Consider the following 15,147-nt stretch of genomic DNA (forward strand, 5'->3'; position numbering starts at 1 on the left):
GACCCTCCATCAGGTCCAACTATTACTGTGGCTTTGAGCAGTGCTGGGGCACAAGTGCTCCAACAGCACCCCGCCCGTCAGCGTGCCCCTTGGCACACCCCGATTCTGGGGGCTTACCAAGGGCCAGCTGAGTGATTTGCAACAGCTCAAGCCACCCTAACGGGGACACAGCAGAGCCCTGAATCTTGCCCCTATGCTTGAACCATTTTCCTGGCTACGACTGCCCAAAACCGAGAGGGGGAGACAATGGCCCAGGAGCCCCGTGGGAGCTTTGTCTTGAGTGGCAGGGGATGGTGCAGGCCAGGGGGCGGTGAGTGCCCTTTAGCAGGAAAGGAGGCAAAGGAGCACAACAGAGGGAAAAGGGGACGTTTCTCTCCTGTCTGGGGAAGTGAGGGTTAAAACCAAAGAGCCAGTTCTGGAGAGAAGGCCTAGAAAGTCCTGGCCCGGGGGACTTCAGCGACCTGGAACGTCTTGTTCCCTGCAGCCCGCCGTGCACATGGTACCTGGCGCCGCGCAGCTACCGCCCAGCACCCCCGGGCGTTCACACTCAGCGACCCGCTCCTGCGGCTTCCCCCAGCCACACGGGTGAGCCGGGCAGGGGGGCTCGGTAATGCGGGGGGAGGGGATGTAGCAGGGCGGGGGCCCAGGACGGGAAATCACTGCCTCGAGGAAGTGACCGCAACAAAGGTGGAGCTGGAGTCTGGATTTGGGACTGACTCAGGAAAGGAGAACGAATCAGGAACTCTTATTCTGAAGGCGCCCACATCAGGGAGTGCCCCTGCAGGATTTCTCCCCTACCTCTCAGCTGGACAGCTGAGGGACAGCATGGGACGGTGGGGTGTCGCTGCGGATTTCCCCCCAGCTCGGGGGCAGCATGTGGGGAGCTGTACAGGGATCCGCAGGCTCGGGCACAGCTGATAATCTTTAGCAAAACCGAGTACTCCGCCTACCAGGATTTCAGAAAAACGTGGAAGGGAGATTGAGGGAGATTGGGGAATGCTAAGGGAATGGTAAAGGGAGGGAATTTAAAATTAAATTTGGAGTCAGGAGATAATGGGAGAGGGCTGGGGTTAAGGGAAGAGACTTATGGTGATGCAAGTACATTTTTTGCAATGGGCACACTTGATATTTTTTTTAAACAATAAACTGCAAAACACCCTCCGCCTCGTTAAAAAACTGTTCTGAAACGCTGCATAAATGGTGGAACTAATCAGAAATTATAAGCCATTACCAGATCAAAATAAAAAGCAGAAAGTGAGACCTTACATACTGTAACTTAGGGTTTGTCTAAACACAAAAGTTGTGTTGCTTTTAACTACATCCCTATACTGTAGTTTTAAAGTGGCACAACCCTCCCAGTGTTATATAAAAGTGCTTATGCGGGTATAGCTTATTCCAGTATTGAAAGGCAGAGTGGATAGAAGTTGATTCATTTTACATTAAAAAAATTGGATTTTTTCATTTAAATATATATATGTTTTTAAAAATAAACCCATTTTAAAATTAAATTTGAATATTATGAGGTTATGTTAAGGCCGAAAGTTGCTAGAAACTATTTAAATAAATACATGTGCTGCATCAGGGAACTCTCCTCAAATTTGAATGAGTTAAAAGGTGCTGCTTTTTTAATGATGTACATTGTTGGGGGAAACATCTTTAATTTTTGAGGTCAGGACAAGCTTTATAAATATGTAACAAAGTCCTGTACTGCATTAAGTAAGAACCTGTATCATTTTCCATTTTTACAATGCAATGAAAGTTAGTATTCACATTTTTCCAAATGTTAGAACTTCAGAGGTCTTTGTTCAGAAATTTTTTTTCCTTCTATTCCTTTTGATTTCAGTTTAGCTAGCCGGTGTAGAGAGAATATTTCCTTCATTTGGACTAGTTCATTCAAAGTTGAGAAACTGCTTGGGATTTGAAAAAAGAGGAAAGTTGGGCTTCTCTTCCAAGCTATGAATAAAAACCACATGCAAGAAGATGAGATTTACTCATTCTAAAACCATGAATGCTACTGGACCACGTTTTTCAAAGGTATTTCAGCACCTAAAGATGCACGTAAGTGCCTAGTGGGACTTTCAAAAGTGCCTAAGCAGGTGGCTATTATTATTATTTTTGTATTTTACTTGTTTGTTTTATCCTGGCACTGAATAAAATCAAAAGAAGAAGATGGCCCTCGCTCTGAGCAGGTTGACAGAAAGTGATCTGAGCACATGAACATGGTCAATGTTTTTTTGTATGATCACAGCAAAGGAGAGTTTTGAGGAGAGCTTTGAAGGATGCTTCCAACCTCCAGGACACTCAGTTAAGAGCATGCTGAAAGGCAGGGGTGGGACAGGTGGTAGCTTGCCTGGTGGCTGACTGCCAGCTAAATGTCAATGAGAGTTAGGAACCTTACCTGGGTTCCTAACTCTCATTGACATTGAGTTAGGCAGTTTTGAAAATTCCTCTAGGCATCTAAATACCTTGTTGGATTTTCATGTGGCTTTGGTCACTGGCCTCTTCCAATTCCTCCTCAAATACTTTCCTATTGTTTTACAGTAATAAATGCCCAGGTGTGTGCTGAGCACTTCACAGGAATGTGTAAAAGCCAGGTCCTGCCTTGAATAGTTCACAGTACTGCACCACCAGTCAGTGGGAGCTCTGTCACTGATCTCAGTGTGTGTAGGATCACACTTCTGGGTCCCAGTCCTGCTAAAGAATCGGCCAGGATGAACCCTGCTGCCTGTGCAGTCGTGACTAGGGCCATGGCTACACTGGCGCTTTACAGCGCTGCAACTTTCTCGCTCAGGGGTGTGAAAAAAACACCCCCCAAGCGCTGCAAGATACAGCGCTGTAAAGCGTCAGTGTAAACAGTGCTGCAAGCTAAACCCCATGAGGAGGTGGAGTACGTGCAGCGCTGGGAGAGCTCATTACACTCACACTTCAAAGCGCTTCCGCGGCAGCGCTTTGAAGTTTCAAGTGTAGCCATACTCTAAGGATAGGTTTATACTTCCCGCTGGATTGGCGGGCAGTGATTGATCCAGCGGGGGTCAATTTATCGCGTCTAGTCTAGATGCAATAAATCAACCCCCGAGCGCTCTCCCATTGACTTCTGTACTCCACCGCCGTGAGAGGCACAGGCGGTGTTGACAGGGGAGTGCAGCAGTCGACTCACCACAGTGAAGACACCATGGTGAGTAGGTCTAAGTACATCGACTTCAGCTACGTTATTTACGTAGCTGAAGTAGCGTAACTTAGCTCAATTTCCCCCCCCCCCCACTGTGTAGACCAGGGCTAAGTCAATAGGACTCCATCCAGATGCCACACTCTCCCTGTACTGATTCCTATGCAGAATTGGGGCCAAAATGTTCTCACTTGTCTGTCTTGTGAATCATATCATTCCCCAGAAAAGGAACAGGTCAGGAAAGACAGACTCACAGTGATAAGACTTAAGGTTAGGCACCGGGTTTTCTCTGTGTGGGGCTTTTGGGCATACTTTCCCTCATTAATCACATGTGATTGTTATTGAGGTTTCATTGCCCCTGTTTTCTTTCCCAGGACCAGGATTTTTGACTGCTAGGGGTGAAGTGACCTCTTAAATGGAACAAGGATAAGAACCTTGTATCTTTGATCTCCGGAGCCCTGAGAAAATGGAGAGCCTTAGAGGCCCCTATACAGGTGAGAGCTGTTTTTAAATAAATTTACATAATTAATTAGCCAGTTTTAAAGCTGTAATTCCAACACAGCTCGTGAGTAAGGCTAAGCTTTTGTCATGGTTATTTTTAGTAAAAGGCATGGACAGGTCACAGGCAACAAACAAATTCACAGAGCCTGTGACTTTTATTAAAAATAACCATACAGGCTGCGGGGCAGACGTGCACAGTCCCAGCGCCAGCCCTCACTGCGGGGCAGAGGTTCGCAGCCCCCACCACGGGACAGGGGCGCACGGTCCTGGTGGTGGCCCCTGGTGGCAGCCCCCACAGTGGGGTTATGTGGAGAGCATAGCTCCAGGCTCAGCCACGGCTTCAGCTGCTGACAGCTGAAGCTGAAGAAGTCACAAAGGTCTGGTGAAGTCACAGAATCCGTGACCTCCGTGACTAAACCGTAGCCTGTCTCATGAGTTCTCATATCAGTCTCATTTTGTGATCTCATAGGCTTTGCTCTAGTAGAAGTGCATTGTTAGGCTCTCAGCAAGAATCACCTATACATTGGTATGCCAAGCACTCTACTTTCTTGGGATTCTTCTGCCTGTTCTAAAAACTTGAGTCTGCCCTATATAAAATCCAGAGTATTTGTCCAACTGTCTTAATACCCTGAATGTTGAGGAGAAGAAATAGACAAGTTTCAAAAATCAGAGCCTAAAGCTTAGGCTCCTAAATGACTTACAAGGAAAAGGTGCCCAATGAGACATGTTCCCAAATCACTAAGGCCCCAAAGTCCATACTGAGACATACAAGTAGGGATTTTTATAAAGCACATATCTTTTTGACTCCTCTTTGGAAAGATTTGGCCAATATTTTCTGGTTATTCACACCACATACTTTCTCTTTATTATGGAGGCTTTGTAGCAGATCCCTGGCTAATATATGGTTTTCCACTTAAAGTGGAGTTCAAATCCCTTATAAAACAAAACCTTACCCTTGTCATGACCCAAATTATACCGTTTGAATCAGAATAAGCTTGAATTTTCAATATACTTTCCATTCTCTAAAAATGTCTAATTTGAAAAGTTTAACCCACTTTAAAATCACTAACTTTGTAATTTTTTTTAAAAAGCAGTCTTAGGTTTTGGTTTTTTCCCCCACCAGGCCCTCTTACTGCACACTGCCAACATTTACATACTTGGTATTTCATGCACCGTGAAGCAGACAATATTCCACCCTTTGGAAATTACAAACAGTGGAAGGTTATTAGGTGAGGTGTGGGTGGCAAGATGTGACATGATGTTGGTGTGGATAGTAATGTTGCTCTAATTGGGGATTTTTCCTGGGTTTTTTTTTCCAGTGATTGCATTGATAGGAAATGCACTGGAGCACCCCAAGCACTGAGTTAATTTTTTTTTGTATTCTTCAAAAGGTACCTCAGTCCCCTGATGTGGGGGAGAGGCAAAGTCCACTGTTGTCTTGGGTTAAAAACAGATAGGGTGGGCTTTTGCCTCAATAAGCTGGGGAGACCCATGTAACAGGAGATGCTGATGGCAAACTGCTCCTCTAAGTTTCCCTGCTTATGATGGACTTTGCTTCTCTTCCACATCAGCAGCCTGAGATACTTTTTGCAGAATAAGGCATGCTAAAAATGGTCCTCAGTAGTCTAGAGGGAGAGAGCGGAAGGTCCCACGGTCCATTTCCCTCCCCAGTCTCTCCTCACACCCATTTACTTTCCCTTTCATCCTCATACCTTTCTCCTCCTCACTCTCTTTCACTCTGTTCCTCCTCCCAACTCTTTCTTCCATGTACCTCTCCTCACTCCCTGTTCCTCTCTGGGGAAGGATTGTGCTGGGGCTGGATGCAAAGCTTATAGTCTTAGGCCTGATCCACACCTCACACTTAGGTCAACCTAGCTACATCACTCAGACCTGTGAAAATTGTCATGCCCTGTGCAATGTAGTTAGCTCGACCTAACTCCCGCTTTAGACATAGCTAGGTGGATGGAAGGATTCTTCCCTCGACCTAGCTACCTCCTCTAGAGGGGGTGGATTTACTACAGTGACGGAGAAACCCCTTCCGTCACTGTAGTGAATGTCTGCACTACAGTGGCATAACTGCAGCGCCGCAGTTGTGCCAGTGTAGCACTTGTAGTGTGCAGACACACCCTTAAGATCATACCCTTAAGCTTAGTGGCTTGCTTGTAACACACCCTTTACCCTTCCCTGAGATTGCCTTTCTCCTGAGAACAGGAAATGAGTACTGTCTGGATTCTCTCTTTACTTTCCTAGATGACGCAATTGCGAGAGAAAGCGAAGAGGAGAATCCTCAGCTGAAGCTAGACACAGAAAAGAAACTAGACACATATGCTCTCCCCATTAACTGTCGGAGGCCACACGGCAGAGAAAATCACTATCAATGTACAGAATGTAGGAAAAGCTTCAGTGTTCATTCGGCGCTGATCAAACACCACAGAACCCACACCGGAGAGAAACCCTATCAGTGCAGTGAATGTGGGAAAAGCTTCAGTGTAAGCTCGACGCTGGTTACTCATCAGAGGATCCATACAGGGGAGAGGCCCTACAAATGTGTGCAGTGTGGGAAGAGCTTCAATCAAAGCTCACACCTCACTCAGCATCAGAAGATCCACAAGGGAGAGAAGCCATGTACATGTACTGAATCTGGAGAAGGCTTTACTGACAGCTCAATGTGCGTGAAACATCCAGGACTGCATGCTGGAGTGGGGCCCTATAAATGTGCTGAATGTGGAAAAAGCTTCAATCGGAGCTCCACTCTCTACAACCACAACAGGATCCATACGGGAGAGAAACGCTACAAATGTGATGAGTGTGGGAAAAGCTTCAGTGTGAGCTCCAACCTCATCAGGCATCAGAAAATCCACACAGAGCAGAGACCCTATAAGTGTCTTGAATGTCGTAAGAGCTTCAGCCTGAGCTCAGATCTGGAAGCGCATCGGAGGCTTCACCTGGGAGAGAAACCCCACAAATGTTCTGAGTGCGAGAAAAGCTTTGATCATGAGTCACAGCTCCTGAAACATCAGCGAGTTCACGCTGGGGAAAACTCATATGAATGTGTGGAGTGTGGGAAGAGCTTTAGTAGGAAGGGGAACCTCCTGAGACACCAGGAGATCCACACTGGGGACAAACCCTACCAGTGTAATGAATGTGGGAAAAGCTTCAGCCGGAGTTCATCGCTCATGCAGCATCAGCGGATCCACACTGGAGAGAAACCCTACAGCTGCATCGAATGTGGCAAGAACTTCAGCTTTAGCTCCCAGCTCACCACCCACCAGCGGATCCACACAGGGGAGCGGCCCTACAAATGTAACGAGTGCGGGAAAAGCTTTGTGGATAGCTCAGGTCTCATTCAGCATCGGAGAATTCACACGGGAGAGAAGCCCTACCAATGCACAGAGTGCGGAAAGAGATTCCGGCAGAACTCGGTGCTGATTCAGCACCGGAGAACTCACACTGGTGACAAGCCTTTCGAGTGTGGGGAGTGTGGGGAACGCTTTAGCCAGAGCTCCACGCTGATCACACATCAAAGGATTCACACCGGGGAGCGGCCTTACCACTGCAGCGAGTGCGGGAAGAGCTTCAGCGAGAGCTCGCACCTCACGCAGCATAGGAGAATCCACACGGGGGACAAGCCCTACAAGTGTGGTGAGTGTGGGAAGAGCTTCATTCAGAGCTCGCAGCTCACCACCCACCAGAGGATCCACACAGGAGACAAACCCTACCAGTGCCACACCTGTGGGAAGAGCTTCAGCGACAGCTCGGCGCTCACCCAGCATCAGAGAGTCCACACGGGGGAGCGACCATACCAATGCACAGAATGTGGGAGGAGCTTCAGCCAGAGCTCGGCCCTGGTGCAGCACTGGAGGATCCACACTGGAGATAAGCCCTATGAGTGCACCGAGTGCGGGAAAACTTTCAGCCAGAGCGCAGGGCTCACTCAGCACCGGAGCACCCATGCAGGAGAGAGACACTGAGACAGAGACCCGTGGGCCGTGTGGCACTCTATGCCTATGGTGTCAGGAGTGGCTCTTTGCTGTGCTGAATGATGCAACAAAGCGGAAGCAGTGCTGCAATGTTAATTGATCATGAAACTATTGACTCACAATCAATCTCTTAATTAAAATCCTCCTAAAAATGCATCAGGCATATGGTGATGCCGAGAAAGCTAACCCCTCCCCCACACATGGCCTCCAAACATAAGAGGATATTTTTATAAATTTTTATGCCGAATCTTAGGGGAACTTAGCAAGAGCTTCTGTGTAGCATGGTTGCCTGCTTACCCCTCCTATGTGGCTACAAAACTTGGGAGTGGGAGCAGTCTGAGAAGTGGCGGAAGCTCTGTCTGAAGGAATATGAGGGAGACTGAAAGAGAGACTTCTGAAGCACTTAAGCCAGTTGTATCAGGTAGAGAAAATGCCATTCAGTCAGCTAAGCAGCCCATCAGCTGAGCTCCAGTCCTGAGCTTAGGAACTCTGCATTAGAGTTGCCTCTCCCAGCTGTGCAGCTCCCAAACTGTGCAGCAGGGAAAGACCCCACCATATGTCTCTCCTCCGCACCTAAAACATGCATGGATCAGGGCCTCTACAGGAGGAGGTGACTGTCTTTAACCCTTCAGGATGTCAGCCACCTCCGTCTGACCCTCCCACAAGTCACTGCTTCAACCTCTTCTGCCCCCTTACCTGAAAGAGGGCGTTGTTCTTTTCTTTGCTATCCTGAATCACAAAGGATTCCCCATTCCGTGCTTCCCACTCTCCTTTATCAGGGAGCAGGGTGAGAAGAGGCACATGAAGCCCCCTGACCTCCCCATTATGAGGAAGACCCAACAACACAGAGATCCAGAGAAGGAAGGCAAAATGTTAGGTGGCCAAGCTGATGTGGAAGAAGGCAGGAGAATATCCATTTTGTTGAGTGTGTGCAATGCAGACACAAATGTATGTGCTATTCTGGTAAACAGAGAAATTATGAAGCAGTTTGTAAGCTTAGATACCATGGGAACAGTTCTGGTACAAAGGCTTAGCTAGATAATGTCCCCAGCACAACACTAGGAACACTGTTCGTAATAGCTTGCCCTTCCCTTCTTGGCCTGTGACTGAGCAGTGGGCTTGTCTTGGGAGCAGCAGGTGCTGCATGAAGAACACCTGTTTCATGTGCCAGTGACCTTCAAGGAGGTGGCCATCTATTTCATCTAGCAGGATCGGGCTCTTCTGAACAAAAGGCAGAGGACGCTCTGAGGGGATCTGCATTATTAGCCATTAGAAGACCTACATGGCGTTGAAATGCTGTCAGTATACTGAATATGGGGGCATTTCAGTGGCAGCTCAAATCTCATACATCAAGAGAATCTACATGGATGAGAAACCCTATTGTAAATGGACAGGGCATATGTGGGAAAAATTTTCAGTCATAGCAAAGTCCTTTTATCTGACCTACAGAATGATGAGTTCCATGCCCATTGTGTTGTACAGGAGTCAATAGCCAATATGGGTACAGTGGCAGGTGGGTGGGTTTCCTATTTGGGTTTGGATTTCTTTATATCTAAAACTCAAAGTGATAACTCTCTAATTTTGAAACATCCATTTATTTGTTATTTCTGAAGCAGGGAACAGCCTGCAGCTCTGAACTCCTTAAATTTGGACAGATCACTGTAAGAATGCTGGAACCCTTCCACCCCCTAGCTTCCATTCATTTTCTTTCACAAGGGCTTTAAGAAATCTGCATCACATGATGGTGCACTGCTTAAACTTGGAAAGGACTCTGGGCTTGTATGCTTTGCAGGTGATAGTTGTGTGTGACTGTGATAACAGATCTTTGGGTTCATTGCTTTCATACATAAAGCACATGCTATACCATTACATTCAACTTTGTTCTGTCTTACAACCTTAATACCATGATTTCAGCTTATGAGTTTTGTATAGGTAACTCTGCTATCTAGTTGGCTAATGACACTTGTATAGCCGGTGGTTCATGGAATCTGTGTACTGGGAAATGATTGCTTTCAATAAGTTGTTTGATCAGGAATTAGAAAAGAAAACCTCTGACCTGTGTGCACCTGTATGAAGGGTGCACTATACAAATAAAAGTTAAAAAAAAAAAATCTAGTTTTGTGATCATGGATCACCTGACTCTGCTTGTTCTCAGAGCATCACTGTGGGAGCAGAGTTAAGGTGTTTGGGTGACAAATTGTCTGTGTTTCCAAAATTTCAAATGTTTGGATTTCTTATAAAGTTAAACTTGCAGAGGAAAAAAACATTGGCTTTTTCCCACTCTTTTAATTTCTTTGAGATGTTTAGAGTCTTTAAAGTAATATATGCTATTAAATTAGAAACTCAGGCCTTGTCTACCCTGGATGTGTGGTGAACAAATAGCTGAGATTTTCACTGGACTGAAGGATTTAGCCACAGAACACTTATTCGCTTCCATGGGAGTTATGTAGCTAACTCTCCTACTCTGCTTTGAAAATCTTAATCAGAGAAACCATGCTACTGAAACTTGATTAACTGAAAAGGGAATTGATGTGTGGGCCTGTGTGTGGAGAGGTTGATTAGAACTCTGCCTTCTGAATTGGGTTTTTGTGTGTGTGGTTTGCTTGTTTGTTTGAATACCTATTTAGAACTCTGGTGAAAAGGTGCCTTGGGAGGCTTCCTTGTTAAGGTACCTTCACAGAGGGGCTGAGGAAGACACTAACCCATGTGTGAGGCATCCAAGGAGTCTAATAGGGAAGACTAGATTTGATGATCTCAGTACTTCTAAAGTAAAAAGCAGGTGGGAGACTAAAATCTTCTGGTGCAGAATATGGGGAATCTATAATGCTGTTCTTACACATCAAAAAGAAGCAGAAAAGGCACAGATCCATTTTTCTTCCATTATAGGTCACCCTTAAGACTAAACTCTGAACTTCTAACATTTGTTTTTTCATAAGTATGGTTGTTATACCAATTATATTAGACCAGTAAAAACCAGCAGGATCTTATTAAAGGGGACAAGACAAAGATGCCACATTTATTATGATAACAATTTGATTCATGACTAACAACTAATATCTTAATTCTTATTCACACACACACACACATTACACCTAATACCTATACACACACACACACATTCATCAGGTGTTCTGCAGCTGCTGCATAGTTACCAGTCCTGAAGATAGCTTACATTCATGGCTTGATTTTGCAACTTGGGTTTGTAGCTTGTGGCGGCTAACTGGCCAGGAAAGCTGGGCACAAGGCCGAGCTGGATCTCTGTTGGGCATGCACCGATGTTCTTCCATGTTGGCAGCAGAATGTTACCCAGATTCTCATCACACCCTTCTTTTTTATAGGCTTTTAGTTTGGATTCAAAGTCTATAGGTCTTGCCGTGTCACGCTGCCTCTGGGTTTAGATTGATCACCCATCAATTGCAGGCGTGACTTTCAGCCTTAAACCTGGCTTTGATCTTCCTTCTGTTGTTCTGTTGTCCTTTTCTTTTTAGGGTGGATGCTTCTTACTTTGTTTAGGGCTGTTGTCTAGGTCTTCAGCCGTTGGTATTTGAACTTTATCTCATCAGGACAGGCTGGAGGTTGATTCCATCATTCATACATACCTCATTCACACATCTAAACTAAACTAATAAGATTACAGCAGGGTTTGCAAAAATGAAGGTTGGAGGAAGCTTTTACAAAATGGAGTGAGTGTTTTAAAATGGGGTTTGAATTACAATATGGAACAGAAGTTACAGTGTAGGCAAGTGTAGTGAATGGTGAACAGAAGTTACATTAATAAAGTGAACAATTAAAGACAATTTCATTTATCAGTTCTACATGGTGTTGTAAGTCTTCTTAGTATGTATCCACTATAATTCCAGTGTAGCAGGGATTTTGTGTGTATAGGTGTGTGGAATGAACACTATATAGTTTTCAGTAACTTAACCATTTTCTCACCAGTAACGTGGTGGTGGGGGGGAAGTTATGGGACTTGGTTCAAGGTAACATTAAGGGTCACAATAGGATTGAGGGCTAAAGTGGGTGAGGAAAAGGCACTTTTTGTTATCTGATACATTCTGTCTTTCCTGGCCACAGGTGGGTGGTAATGCAAAGGGGAGAGTTTTAATGAAGGTAAGGGATACATAAACCTCTGCAGAAACTGAATATTTGACACCTGTCAGGAATGGTGGTGTAATTATGTAGTCCTGCCCTGAGTGCAGGGGACAGAGCTAGATGACCTCTCAAGGTCCCTTCCAGTCCTACACTTCTGTGATCTCAGAGATGCTGTCAGCAGGAAGAAGCAGAAGGGTTTTTTTGTACCAGTGTTGGATCCCCAATGGAAAAGATCTTGACTGTCACGACCAGCTGTAATTGCTGCAAGCAGTGGGACTGGAGATCTTTCCTAGAGACATTACAAAGTAGACTAATTAAACTATTCTAAGAGAGGTTGTGGATGTTTACTCCCACTAAGGACTTGGTTGCTAAGAATCTTGGATTGCCCCTTGCCAGCTGGACAGTGAAATCTTTACTAGGCAATAGGGTTAGAAGGTCTTAGCTTTTATTTTTTATAGAGTGGTGGAATGATGTAGAGCTTGAGGATAAGGAATGGGACATCTTGAGAGTAAGGAATGGGACAGTTTTTGTTTACTATTTCTGTCTTCTCTTAAGCTTGTCTCTTTATTACACTAAGAATATACATGTAAGAGGTGCTGCACAGAGTTTCTAATGGTGCAACCTCCAATAAAATGGCATGATCGATGCAGTCGGAAAGCATGAATTTAAGGACATTATTGAACATCCAGTATCCAGATAAACAATAAGATGCATTGACTGCGTGTATTTATTTTGGGTGTAAAGGCTGACATTTTTGAAGTAGTATTAAAATAATGGACATCTTGATAAATCTGACCCTGTTGTGGAAAACTCAAGTCACTCTTCTGTTTTAAGATGCCAACCAGCAAGAAACCCATTACATGTCCCCTTGATGGAGAAACAGATTAACACTGAGAGAAGAAAGCTGGAATGGCAACTGGAGTAGAAAGGCCATTTCACTGGATTTATGGGACAGCTTGGTAAATAGATAAATTGTGTGGCAATTTGAAGCCCTCAGCCACTACAGAAATGAACTCTGACTTGATAGTATCCTTCCTGCAGCCTTGGGGACACTTCCCACTCTGCCTGACTTAGCTTTGCCCTTTCTCTGATCACCCTGTGCCTGAACACTGGGTTTATCACCAAAGCAGCAGGGCTTGAGTGTGGAACACCTGTTTCATGTGTGCCAGTGACATTTGATAAGGTAGCTGCATATCCCACAAAGGAGACGTGGCTTTGTTTTCAGATGAAAGGCAGAGGTAGTTCTAGGGCTTGTCTACATCACAAAGTTGCAGCGCTGGTGAGGGGGTTACAGCGCTGCAACTTAGGAGGTGTACACATCTGCAGGGCATCACCAGCGCTGCAACTCCGAGTTTGCAGCGCTGGCCGTACTCCCGTTTTGCCTCGGGTGTAGAGGATCCAGCGCTGGTGATCCAGCGCTGGTAATCAAGTGTAGACACTTACCAGCGCTTTTCTTGACCTCCGTGGAATAAGCAGGTATCCCAGCATACCTGAGGAAGCCTCTGGTAATCAAGCTGGTCTCCTTCCCCGGTTTGCTCTCGCGTTCCCCGAACCCCGAGCAAGCAGGTCTCCTTCCCTGCGGTTTGCAGGTTGGTTCGGGGAACGCGAGAGCAAACCGCGGCGAAGCTGGTCTCCTTCCCCGGTTTGCTCTCGCGTTCCCCGAACCCCCGAGCAAGCAGGTCTCCTTCCCTGCGGTTTGCAGGGGTGTTCGGGGAACGCGAGAGCAAACCGCGGCGAAGCTGGTCTCCTTCCCCGGTTTGCTCTTGCGTTCCCCGAACCCCAGAGCAAGCAGGTCTCCTTCCCTGCGGTTTGCAGGGGGGTTCGGGGAACGCGAGAGCAAACCGCGGCGAAGCTGGTCTCCTTCCCCGGTTTGCTCTCGCGTTCCCCGAACCCCCGAGCAAGCAGGTCTCCTTCCCTGCGGTTTGCAGGGGGGTTCGGGGAACGCGCGAGCAAACCGCGGCGAAGCTGGTCTCCTTCCCCGGTTTGCTCTTGCGTTCCCCGAACCCCAGAGCAAGCAGGTCTCCTTCCCTGCGGTTTGCAGGGGGGTTCGGGGAACGCGAGAGCAAACCGCGGCGAAGCTGGTCTCCTTCCCCGGTTTGCTCTCGCGTTCCCCGAACCCCCTTGAAGCCGCCCAACAGCGCTGCAGTGTGGCCACATCTAACACCACTTGCAGCGCTGGTTGCTGTAAGTGTGGCCATTCTGCAGCGCTCGCCCTATACAGCTGTACTAATACAGCTGTAACAACCAGCACTGCAAAATTGTAGATGTAGACATACCCCTAGATGGGCAACATACATGAGCTTATGCTCTCTAGCTGCAAAGTTATCCCCTCCAAGAAGCTGTGTGTGCCTGAGGCATCTGGATAGGTTCACGTTTCCATTCGGTCAATCTGATTTCCCTGGTGTCAGCAGTAATGTTGCCTCCAACCTAGTACTTGCTATCCTAGAAAGTTTTGCCAGCCACACTTATGCCAGCTGCCTGCCGCTATAGCAATTTTGCTAAGAAAGAAAGGACTCCTTTTTAATGGTGTAGGAGACCGGGGAGGGGTTAGAGGAGAGCAAGTGACCTCGTTACATAACTGCCCCTGAGTCATCAAGTTCCTTCTTCCTGAATCACCGGAGGGCGCATGTCTCAGCGATTCACTTGTCATGTGACCGGGGCCTTGCAATTTCCTGCAGTGGGTTTTCCTGCTATATCCAGGGTAGCAAGTGGCGGCTGTCGCAGGCTCTTGGGAACATCCACGTCCAGCCCTGGGTACGTATATACAGACCGAGCGGAAAGCCTTCCTGTAACCGCGGCTTCATGAGCCTTGGCCAGATAACGCCTTGTCACAGGTGCTTTGGCGGGAGGCTTGGGGGTTGTGTGAATTTCCCGCGGTCCTTACGGGCGGCACTTGCGTTTGTTGCACCCGCGCCCGCACAAACTCTGCGTGTGGCTGCTGCGGTGCGCGTTAATCCCTCGATCGCAGGTTTAATAGAGCACAGTGATTGCTGCGGTTTCTCCTAGCAAAAACCAAACCAAACGTTTCAAACCCAGTTAGTCAGCGGGGAGGCCTAATTATTGCCTTGGGGGAGGGGAGGAGACGGGAATCCTGTTGGGGTGTCAGAAACTGCTCCATCCCAGCTGCCTGCTGCCCTAGCACTGCGAGCCTGTGTCAACTACTGACCCCCAACAGGAGAGATGCAGGGACCATGAGTGCAGAAAACCTTAGACCCAGGAGGAGAGTGGAATCGCAGACCGGTAACTCTCACCCTTTCCCGACTACTGTAGCCTCTCCAGGAATCTGATTGGTTTTGCCTACCCCAAGTATTACCTCTCTTGAAGAAAACTATGTGCTTACAAAACCAGACAAAAATACCAAAGTGTCACACAGTTCTTATAAAATAAACCAATTGTAATATAAATATT

General features: G+C 46.8%; 1 protein-coding gene across 1 annotated transcript in view; it reads left to right on the top strand.

Moving 5' to 3' along the window:
• The first annotated feature begins 507 nt into the window (after positions 1-507).
• LOC127042828 (zinc finger protein 271-like) overlaps positions 508-15,147 on the top strand; it is a 32,204-nt gene continuing 17,564 nt past the window's right edge. Inside the window, exons 1-5 of the mRNA XM_050936266.1 lie at positions 508-585; positions 1,844-2,058; positions 3,541-3,660; positions 5,918-7,633; positions 14,361-14,493. Coding sequence (XP_050792223.1) covers positions 3,633-3,660; positions 5,918-7,633; positions 14,361-14,493 — 1,877 coding nt within the window. The 5' untranslated portion in view covers positions 508-585; positions 1,844-2,058; positions 3,541-3,632. The remainder of the gene's footprint in view (positions 586-1,843; positions 2,059-3,540; positions 3,661-5,917; positions 7,634-14,360; positions 14,494-15,147) is intronic.

This window comes from Gopherus flavomarginatus, chromosome 1 (assembly GCF_025201925.1).
Source record: "Gopherus flavomarginatus isolate rGopFla2 chromosome 1, rGopFla2.mat.asm, whole genome shotgun sequence".
Classification (NCBI taxonomy): Eukaryota; Metazoa; Chordata; order Testudines; family Testudinidae; genus Gopherus; species Gopherus flavomarginatus.